The following is a 10980-nucleotide window of genomic DNA, read 5'->3' as shown; positions in this document are numbered from 1 at the left end:
TCCATTTCATCCTACATCAGTTAATGCTCTATTAACGTGTATTTTGGTTCATTAATTTCCATTTGGAATCTTTAAGTAAATATTTGCTGCATGTCTGAATAAAATTAGTGTAAGAACTGGCTGAAAGGGCTGAGAAAACTGTGCATCATAGACATCAGTGATAAAGACCAGATCTATAAGAAATGAGAGCGTTTAGTTGTTATGAGCCTCAGCTCTACCAGAAAACTTATTGAAAACCTGATATTTGCAGAATATTTAACGAATACTTTACTGTTTACTTCGGTTTTCACAATAGAAGTATTTTTATATATTATTTTAATATCCATGAAATCTTAATGATTTACTTATTTTAAATTAACATGTTTTTTTTTTTTTTGCTTAATCTTAAATACAACCCTTTAGAGGATTTATTCTTTCTTTCCTATAAAAGCACCCTGAATGACCTTGTGTATGAATAGTCATATACAAATAAACTTGTCCTGGCTGAGCAGGAACTCTGCAGTTAGGATCAGAAGTACTGAGAACACTATAATATCATTAGATTTAATTTGTCATAATGATAATGCTGTAACATAACATAGATTATTATAAATTAACATTATTTGCAGGGTATTTTGAACGTTGCAAAAAATCTCTGAAAGTCTAGGATGTATTATCCCTATTCCCAAAGTCTTAATTTTGCCTAATTATAAATAAATATGTCTTATGTAGGGTCTATATATATTCAGTCACTATAAGGCTAAAAACTTCCCCGTTTGCCTTTATGATCAAATATGACTTTTTTCCAAAAAACATGAAACGCCCGATCTTTATTCAGATCTTACTTTTTACCTCTCAGCAACTTTTTTTTTCTAAACGCAAGAAATATAATATTTTTAAAGAAATTTAGCTTGATTTAAATATTATAGATGCACTTTAGGTGCCTTGGATAACAAAGAGCCTTTGCTGCATGTCTGTGGGTTCATCTCTATGGGTTTTCAAAGATAGGAGCCTAAATCCTAAAATATATATCAGCTTTATTGATACCTTTTACAAGACAAAAACAGTTGCCAATGGTTATACAATAAGTGCAAGTCTGTTGCAGTTCATGGAAGCCTAAAGCGTTGTGTGTACTTATACAAATAATGTAAAAACATCAAAGAAAAAAACAAACATAGTTACATGGGATATAGGTAGTTTGCGCATGTTACAAAGGCAAACGCATTAACAGTCGTGTTTCTGAGGCTTCTTTGGAGGAAGAAAGCTCGTCAGGGTTCATAAAGGCGAAGTGGTTTTACTAAAAAAAAGGCCTCTTGGGTTTCTTCAATTGTTTCCTTCAATGTATTTTCTCCTTAAGTCCAACAGAAATAGACATTTTTTTTTAAGTTGCACTCAAAAGGCAAACATGTGAAAGTGGAAAAGGATGGGTCCACGAATCCTTCAACCCGACATTGTTTCTGTTTCTTCAGATGTGACGGGGGCTGCAGTTTGACTGTGAGCGTCGGTCGGTTCCCCCTCCCTCTCCCTGCGGGGAGTCCCAGCTCACATCACGCACGGTTTGATGTCCTGACACACGCTCTGCGGGTGGTGGTGGTGGTGGTGGTGATAGTAGGATCCACCGGCGGAGGGGTGGAAGGACGAGATGCCGTTAAAGTTCAACACAAAATCCTTCCTGTCGCACACCGAGGAGTGGCTCTGGTAGCGTGGAATGCCCACTGTGGAGAGAGACACGGGGCAGAGATTGAATATCCTGTCATTTATACAGATTTGGCTCTCAAAGATGGTTTTAGGCATAGAAGTTTTTATTTTATTTTATTGGAATTCATAATATTCTTTTTTTTATCATTGTTAAAATAAGCCACATTCAAAAATCGAAGCTATTTCTAAATATGATTAAATAAACGAATAAATAAAAATCATCATGATCCAAATAATTACATAATAATTATTCAACCATCACGTTCTTCTTCTCCATCAAGTAAAAAAATATTTTAACCTTTATGTACAGAAACTTATTTTTAACAGCAATGCCCTTTTAACACACCTGATTATTTACTTCCATACCAACTTAATCAAACTATTAATATGTATCCACTATGGAGGGATTTTACTATCATCATTTGGCTCATTTATTTCCATTTAAAATCTTTAAGTAAATATTTGCTGCATATCAGAAAAAAAATTAGTTTTAGAATAAGGGCTGAGAAAACTGCATCATAGACATCAACAGAATCGTCGTCTACATTATAATTAATGATTGTGCCAATATTTTTTATTATTTTTATAAGAGTGAGTCGTTTAAATAAGGTATACTGTTTTATCTAAGGTTTTATGTAAATAGATGTAATGTTCCAAACTCATCCAGCATCGTTATCTTAGGATTAGCTTAGAGTGGCAGAAAATGAAACAAAAAGTAAGTTATTGGAGGTTAAAAACGTTTTAAATCCTCATTTTCTCACAAAAATGCCCGTAATATAACGGATCATCTTAACGTGAAACATTTCCTGTTGGTTTCTTTCATTTATTTCCATTAGTTTGATCCTGATAGTTTGTGACCAGATTCCTCCAGATTCCCAAACTCCTCTTCGTGATGTTTCCCCTTATAAATTTAATCTGGTATCCATCATTTTAGGGTATGAAAGTATTTTTCTTTTTTCTTTTTTTTTCTTCCCATTTCCAGAAACAGAAAAAATAAACGAGGAGGCTTCATCGGGGGTCATAAGGACTCCAGATGTGAATGTTTTTCAGGGAGAGGCAGCAGGCGTTATGCTGCGCGCTGCTCTCAGCCCGCTCCTACCCAGCAGCCTGTGACACTGACACCGTTACCCTGCAGCCTGCATCTTCCCCTCAGCCTCTCTAAAGTAGAACAAGGCGGATGCGTCGCGGTTTAAATCCACCGCCGGTGTGGTCCGACCTGCACAGTCTTTGTTTGGTTAACCTCTGGGACCCTCTCTGTGCTCCAGTGCGGTTCGCTCGCCCCCGTGAAATCCCCAGACTTTAGTAAAGCTTTACTCTCTTCTGCTAAAGTAAATCAGAGTGAGCTGCAGACGTAAATAGGTTTTCATAATTGCATTAATTACAGGGAAATAAGAAAGTATTAAGGCTGTGCTTTAATAATCTTACAAGCTGCAGGAGGCAACTCTATACTTTAAAAAAAAATGCAGTTTGAAAACTTTTGAGCTGTTTAATGCATGCAGATTATGGGTTTTTAGGCTGTGATTTTATTCTACATTCTGACATCTTACAAAAAACGTTCATGCTTTTAATATAATTGTGTAAAAATCTTATACCTAGATCTCAATACCAGCAGAAAAACAAAAAATAATGTGTAAATTCCACCACTCATTCTAAATGGGTGCTGTTATTTGTAACTTATGATATTTGAACAGCAGTGCATGCTGCTATGTTGGACAGGAATTCACATTTGCAGCTTCTCCTGCAAATGAAATAACTGTAGGTTTAACATGATAAAATATAATATATTTTCTACTCTGACTGAATTATAGATTATTTTGATGCGTCTTGGAGCCATAAGCTGTTTTTTTGTACCTGATATGTCGGCTGAGTGGCTGTCCCTGCCGTTCTGGTGGAGGTAACTCTGCTCCAGAGAATAGGGCGACATCCCGGAGTGTAAACCGGAGGATGCTGGGCTACTGGAGGCCAGAGGCTGCTGTTTGATGTAGGGGGACCCGCCGGAGGAAGCCCAGTGTGCGGATGTGGAGGCGTACGGGGAATGACCGTCCAACGCACTGGCCATGGCCGGAGAGGACGGGACGGGGCTGCTGCTGCTGTCCGGCCCGTACTCCCCGTTCGGAGGGACGGGACAGCTCGCCATGTACGTGGATCCGGGGCTGGGAGACATATGGGGGACGTGGTGGCCCCCGCTCAGGCCGTCATATCCTCCAGCCATCGAATTGCTCATCATGTCCAGGTTGTAGCTGTTGCTGTGACAGGCGAGGGATGCGGATGGAGCCTGGAAGTCAAAACTCTGCGGTAGAATGGAGGCGCCGAAGCCGATGCCGTTCATCATTCGGTACATGGGCTTCAAGGCTTGACATTTCCTCCTGAAGCCTCTAGGTCTGCGCCGGAACGAACCCTCTTCGAACATGAACTCGCTGCCCGGATCGATGGTCCAGTAGTGGCCTTTCCCAGGCCGGCCTAGTCCTTTGGGCAGCTTGATGAAGCACTCATTCAATGACAAATTGTGTCGGACTGAGTTCTTCCAGCCTTGATACGAACCCCTGAAGAACGGGAAGCGAGCCTGCAAGAACTGGTAGATCTCACTGAGAGTCAGCCGTTTAGTGGGTGAGCTCTGTATTGCCATGACGATGAGGGCGATGTAGGAGTAAGGCGGCTTCTCTGGTCGCCTCAAGCCCGAGCTGCTCTTCTTCCCCTTTGCGCCCGCAGAAGCGCTTTCCGTGGCGGCCTGTGGGCTCAGCATGGCGGGATGAAGGACGCCGGATGCCGGGCTGGATCTCAGAGGAGGCGGAGGGTCCAGGTGCTGCTGAGTGGTCTCGGTTGTCATGTCAGCTCTGACGTACAGCTGGCGTAGATAAAAGAAAGAGGGAGGGAGAAAGACTCAAGAGTAAAAAATATGGAGACTTCCAACGGTCAGTAAACTCTGCTCCACCAGTGGTCCCCCGAATCTGAGTGCAAAATGGAGAGAAATCTGTCTCCAGTTACGCACCACTCTCCCGTTACGCACGGTGCTCCTTTGACGCATGCAGAACGCACAGCGTTCAAGAGAGAGGAAGAGGAAGGGAGAGTGGGGGGAGCTGCTTATCCACTGGATACTGAGTGTCCAGTGCTCCGCTGGGTGTCACACTGGCGCTAAGTGGCGCTGTGTGACGCGCCGGGTGGCCATTGACCTTCTTAATGGAGGAAGCGCATAAAAAGCTGGGTCTTATTGCGCGCAAGAGTCCAGACAAACAAATCCCGACCACCTATCATTTCATAAATCTTTCTTCCCTCTGCGGGAGCCCCCCCACCCTTTCTCCTCAGCTTTACTCTCTGTGACGAAAACAGCCCCCGCCATCCCCTCCCACACATGATCTGGCCACAGTCCACTCACCGTTTAAGCAGCTTTAGCGCCCCACATTCTCTCCTCTCCCCGTCTTCCTTCTTCCTCACCCCTTCTCTCCCAGACCGTTCTGCACGCAAATAAGTGATCTATCAAACCTCCCCCAGACTTCCCAATCAATTTCGCCACACACGCCCCCGAACAATGTTAAAAAACTCTTTTTTTTTTTTTTTATGATGCAGTTTTAGCCACAAAAGACCGTCCCATTACAAGATCTGAAACATAAAAAAACTCCAACACAGTGATCTGAATATATACAGCGCTTCATGCAATCCGTCCCTGTTGCTAAAGAACGCCTAGCTCCGTGTTATTTGTATTATTTTGCTCATAATTTCCTCTCAAAATGGCCCAGAGGATAACAAAAACAAACTGTGGCGGAGCCGGGCTTGCAGAGGGGCGAGGAGTGTGAGAGATGGAGGTGGTGGTCTTTACCGTGCGTGTGTAAGTTGATGTGTGTGTGTGTTATGGGGGGTGGGGGGGTTGAGGGTTACTCTGAGTAAATGACTTTGACATGAGTGGAAGCAGGCTTTTTCCATCAAGCCCGGCCCTGGATACCACACACAGCGCGCCAGTGTCAGCTTACCGCCCCGGGGCCGGAGCCTGTCCCAGGGGCCCCGCGTTCATTAGAGAGAGAAAAGCGAAATTAGGCGAGCGGGCGTCGACAGTTTCCGCCCCTATGGAGACATCACACACAGATTTGTCCGACATGATGAAGTTCTACCAACATTCGCGCATCACAGAGGAGAGATAAGAACAAAAGCGACAAAAAGTTGAACATCTGGGCTTTTTATATCTGGGTGCCTTCAAATGTTCCTTTATGTAGCCTTTAAGGCCTTTAATATTTTAGTTGTTTCCAAGCACACCCTCTGCACCAGCCTTTGCACTTTACCAAACAAAAGACTGTGCAAGTCGATAAAAATCTGTTTCCCACAATGACGCACACACATATGCACACGCAAAATCGCAACGGCTCCAGAAATTTCCTGCGACATCAAAAAAACGTATGACCCCCGTTGAGATCAGGATGCCTCGGTTTGCAGAGGGAATCTTTGTTCTGGGTTCAGCTTTGAAGAAGCTGATCCGGCTGCTTGTTACTGACCGCAGCTTCAGCTTGATTCTAATTTGGTTTTTGTCGGAAACGTCCCTCTGATAAACAGCCATAGAGGCGCTTAGTGTTGGGGTGTTCTGGTCATGCTTCATACTTGCATGAGACCCCAATCAGCTCAATTCCATTAAAATGAGAGCCTCTCTTTGCTCTTGTAATTATACTCAATATCTTCAGGTAAATAATATGGATTCGAAGAAAGTGTTTCTGTGCTGCCATGGTGCAGGTAAATACAGCTCGTTGAAATAATTGGATTTCGTTTTGTGCAAATAATTCATTTCAAATATATTATTTCAACACGTAGTTTATCTATTTATCATTTCCTAAAGTAAATAAAGAAGTCAATGTTATATTGTTTGATTTTAATGATGCTTTACTATAAATAGATTGTTGTTTTCTTTTGTTAGATTTAGAACAAAATAAATCAAATAAAATGAAATAGAGAATGATCAGGCCTGTAGTGTAATATTTTTTTCGCCACTGTGCCTTTGTCCTGCCTCTCTGCTTGTGTTTCCTGCTGCGGTGCCGGGATCTTTGGAGCTGCCTCTGCGGGACACTGGGAGGTCAGACGCGGTTCACTTCGGCCAGAGTGACAGACTGTTTGGACTTCCTAACATTGTGCCTGCCTTATATACAGTTCAGTTCCAATTCGCTGTTCCTCCTTTTCAGTCCAGCAGGAGGCCCAGACAGAGATGCAACATCTGAAGCATGCGCATTAACTGTGCATGGAAAAGATGGCAGCTATGCGAGATGCTGCGAACATCTAGGGTCACGTGACTGCACCTTAGACAGGTGTGCTGTTGCAGTGTTTCGCCTGCAGGTTGCAGCATTGTCCGTGCTAAAGGAGAAGAGTGTCACCTGTCACCTGTCACCTGGCCCACCTCTCCTGCTTTAATGGTTTACACATTATGGGGTTGTGTGTATATACCTGTGTGTATTTCCTTCAATTTCTTGGACCACAGGCCTTTTACCTGAACAATACGATCAACCTGAACAAGGAAACCATGGGTGGTCTTCCTCTCTCTTATCTGTCTCTACTGGGTGAAGTAAGCATCATGCTCCGCTAATATAAAGTCCCATTAACTGATTGTCCAAATTTATGCTTTTGAAGCACTTGTGTAAATAAAAAAATTTAAATATAAAGACGGTTTTTATTTAAATCTATTGCTCATCATGCTTTTCAGTAAAAGCATGCAACCAAAATCTGATCATTTTGCTAATTATTCTCTAAACAAACATAACAGCTTCAAATCCGCACTGTTTTATTTAGTGTTTTATTTTGTAGAGATTAATTGATATATCTGCAATGCTGTATGAAATGTCTTCTGCTTTTTCCCCCCTTTATTTTTAGCTAAATTCCCGCGGCTTTAAATTCTTCTAAATTGTGTATAAAATAATTAAATGAAAACTCCACAGAGTGAACATTTTATTTAATGTAGTTCCGTTGCAGCTCACATGACACGAGTGTCGGAGAATTAAAATAGAAGGTAGATGATTAATTTAAAGTAAATGTGGATTGTTTGTATTGTAGGTTTGTTGTGAGTTATGTGTACCTGTTTTTTTCTCAAATGACACGTGTTGTTTTTAGGTAAATGTACTGAGTTACATCTCCGCACAAGCATCAGCAGGAATAATTTGTTAGATGAGCTGGTTGCCATGTTGCAAAGAGTTGTTTTATGCATTAAATCTAGACATGGGTTTCTGTGAGGCCCGCTTTTCTTTGATGTTTTGTTCTTGGTTTGTGTTGTTTTTTAATATATACATTTCAAGCGGTTGGCTGCGGATTCTGGGGTCCGTTTCAGGACCGTGGAGAGCAACTGGAGGCCCTCCGGACAGAAACCTTCCACAAACTTTAGGAGCGTATATGGATAGGTCTCTATATGCACTCTCTGAGCTGCATAAAACAGCACCACCCCCTACTGAAAATATGTTTTTTATGTATACTAAATGTTTATTTTCATAAATTCCTCTGAGCTGACAACTAGTTCAAATTTTTTTCCTGCTTAATCAATTGTCTATTAAAGACTAATCATGTTTTTTCCAGATTAATAACCAATTTAATTGTATCACAATTAACATCCACTATGATAAAAACACATCAACAGCTAAAATTGTTAAATCTAAAAAATTCATAGGCTTTCGTCTAGAATAAAAAGGGATCCTGTGGACTTTTAGTTGGACAGATGTGATTTATTACGGCCCCGAGAGCCAACAAAGTTGCTTGTTTGACATGCACCAGGCTTTTTTCTCTCCACTGGCGTGCAGCAAAACATGAGTGGTTTGTTTTTTCATGAGGGAATGTTTTCTGTCTGTTTTTTATTTTATTTTATTTGTGTACAATATGGTGATTCAACCATTTGTTGTTTTTAAAATGCGCATTAGGAGTTAATTGAATTTGAATAACAAATAGTGATTTTCTCAGATAAACAGCGCTGATGTATTTTTTAATGTATAGCCTTAGTGATGCGTTGGGCACCCTCTATCAGATCAACCTAATATTCAAAACATTACATTTCTATATTTGAAATAAAATATTTGATGCGTTATTTTAATGTTCTGTTGATTACTTATTTCTTCCCTACATTATTTCCACCGAAAAGACTAAAGTGGGGAAATTTGAATGATTTAAAGATTGATTCCCAGCATCATTTAAGACAAATGTGATTCTGCAGCAGGTGTTTCGTCTACACTCCTCCTCTTAACTGGAGTGTAATTCCAGTCCCCATCACTCCAGTTCATTTGATTTCTATAACAGAAAAGTCACCAAACAACATGATCCCATTGTTTCACGATTTTTATTCATAAAAATACCGAACATGCATCTGTATCAATCAATCAACAATCCAGTCAATCAGTCTTTGGGAAACCTGTTCATGTTTCCATTACATTTCTCGTGCAGCCTCATAAATGCAATGCAGCTTCGTCAATATTTAATATATTATACATTACAGCAGTTCATACAAAACATGAAAATATAAATAAAGTGACAGATTTATATTTTAGGAAACAAAAGAAATGACCATTGAACCGTGGATACATGAACACAAACACAACTAACGCACGCCCACACACTCTCTCTCACACACAGAGGCATAACCTGATGACACTTATTAGTTTGTCACCACACAAATCTGCTTTGACAACACAAAGCGTTTGCTTTTGACTCTACAGTAGTTTGGTCACTATGAGTCCCGCACAGATAAATAAAAGGAGCGCTGGAAGCTGAGAACCCCCATCAAGGTGCAGTCTGTTTTGTTTTTTTCTATGAAAGCAGAGAGTCTATGTGAAAGCATCGGGCTCTGCTGGGCACCTTGAAGGCGCCTTCAGGTGCGACACTGCCAGCTGCCGTTGCCTGCAGGTACGGATCCCTTCTTGGCTCTGAGCAGCTGTACGCTGCCTCAGACACATATGTATGCTGGATCGGATTCATTGCGTACGGCAGAGTGTGGGGCCCGGGGGCCCAGTACATCCGTAGGGTTGGGTTCTGTGCGTCAGGGTGGTACTCCTCTCTTCTTTTGAAAGGCTTGCTGAGGATGCTGTCGATGGCGAAGGAGCTGGAGAACCTGGGCCCCACTCTCTCCTCAGGGGCGGGGAGTCGGGTGTCCTCACTAAGCACCTCTGGGCTCTCTTGCTCTTTAGGGCCCCTCTTGGCGATGCGCTTCCTCCTGCGCCGGAAGACCCCATCAGCAAAGGTGTATTCACTGTGTGGGTTCAGCATCCAGTAGTTGTCCTTCCCCCAAGGCCTGGACGGGTCCCGGAGCACTTTGAGGAAGCAGTCGTTGAGTGACAGGTTGTGGCGCACAGAGTTCCTCCAGCCCGTGTAGCTGCCTCGGAAAAACGGGAACTTCTTCATCAGATAGTCGTTGATCTCCGCCAGGGTCAGGCGGCCGCTGCTGGACTCCCGGATGGCCATGGCGATGAGGGCGATGTAGGAGTAAGGGGGCTTCGGTCTGCGGGTGTAGGGCTTCCCTTTGCCGCCCTCGCTGCCTTGAGTGACAGGTGCCGGGCTGTTCGCCATGCAGTCTCCGTCTGAGCCGAGCTCATCCCCGGACAAAGGAGAGGGAAGCCCCCCTTCTGGCTCCATGCACAGCTCCAGTGGCTTTTGCGCAAAGTGGTGCGCGGAGAAAACTTCAAGTTTCATTTTTTTTTTCTCCTGTGGAAAAAAAACAAAAATCAGAGCTGGTGTCTCAGCTGATCGGTAGAGCAGGTGGAACTGAGCTGTCAGCCGAGTCGGAGTGTTTGTTAAGTGTAGAAGTGCTGCAGGCAGCCTGAGCCTCAGTGTGGAGCTGCAGAACACAGATCTTTCTCCCGAGACACGCTTGTCTTGCTTTAATATAATGCCTCCACAAGGGACAGCCCACGGGCGGGGTTAGTACGTCAAATCTATTGAAGCGGCTGAGTTATGTATATAGATGTATGTTCACAATTGGACGCTGGCATGCAACAGCAGGGAGGGGAAAGAAAATAAAAGAGGGTGGATAAAAGAGGCGAGACAGGGCAGGTACGATTATCATTACAATCAAAAGCACATATATCTATCTATGACTTCTGCATTTTTCTTTTCTTTCTGAAGAGCCCAAGTGACTGTTGTACAGCAAAACACCTGACCGGCACAGAAAGCCAGACAGATTTTCAACAGATAAACAGAAGCATGCTTGTTTGTTATTGGAACTCCTGTCAACCTTTTCTGGAATGAGGAAGAAAGGGAAGCACAGCAGAAACATTAAAGGAAATTTTTTTTTTTGGATGAGTTCCACTTAACGCACAAGGACTATGTAAATTCAGAGGTTATCAAAGACATGGAGAATGAGGAAAC

At 42.6% G+C, this 10980-nt stretch overlaps 2 protein-coding genes across 3 annotated transcripts; both read right to left on the bottom strand.

The window, feature by feature from the left end:
- Positions 1-996: 996 nt before the first annotated feature.
- Positions 997-5178, bottom strand: LOC119787733 (forkhead box protein F2-like). 2 transcript variants are annotated; one of them, XM_038291765.1, is made up of 3 exons: positions 5051-5178; positions 3529-4522; positions 997-1694 (listed from the first exon to the last, which is right to left on the bottom strand). In XM_038291765.1, exons 2-3 carry the CDS (start codon positions 4502-4504, stop codon positions 1522-1524), a joined length of 1149 nt encoding a protein of 382 aa, XP_038147693.1. In that variant the 5' UTR covers positions 4505-4522; positions 5051-5178; the 3' UTR covers positions 997-1521. The 2 variants fall into 2 exon arrangements, with proteins under 2 accessions (XP_038147693.1, XP_038147692.1); XM_038291764.1 differs by lacking the exon at positions 5051-5178 and adding an exon at positions 4667-4956.
- Positions 5179-8940: 3762 nt separating this feature from the next.
- LOC119787748 (forkhead box protein Q1-like) lies at positions 8941-10485 on the bottom strand. Its single transcript, XM_038291780.1, has one exon. It carries the CDS (start codon positions 10303-10305, stop codon positions 9427-9429), a length of 879 nt encoding a protein of 292 aa, XP_038147708.1. The 5' UTR covers positions 10306-10485; the 3' UTR covers positions 8941-9426.
- Positions 10486-10980: the final 495 nt, after the last annotated feature.

The sequence above is a fragment of the Cyprinodon tularosa genome, unplaced genomic scaffold (genome assembly GCF_016077235.1).
Source record: "Cyprinodon tularosa strain WSP-4 unplaced genomic scaffold, ASM1607723v1 ctg30, whole genome shotgun sequence".
Taxonomy (NCBI): domain Eukaryota; kingdom Metazoa; phylum Chordata; class Actinopteri; order Cyprinodontiformes; family Cyprinodontidae; genus Cyprinodon; species Cyprinodon tularosa.
This window is presented reverse-complemented; position numbering and strand designations above follow the sequence as displayed.

Bases quoted from the DNA above. Each gene is read 5' to 3' on its own strand.
- LOC119787733 (XM_038291764.1), bottom strand. From the start codon at position 4,702: ATGCGTCAAAGGAGCACCGTGCGTAACGGGAGAGTG. The intron at 4,523-4,666 runs GTGCGTAACTGG...TATCTACGCCAG, and splicing joins CCGTGCGTAACGGGAGAGTG to CTGTACGTCAGAGCTGACAT. The intron at 1,695-3,528 runs GTACAAAAAAAC...CTCTCTCCACAG, and splicing joins CCACTCAGCCGACATATCAG to TGGGCATTCCACGCTACCAG.
- LOC119787748 (XM_038291780.1), bottom strand. From the start codon at position 10,305: ATGAAACTTGAAGTTTTCTCCGCGCACCACTTTGCGCAAAAGCCACTG.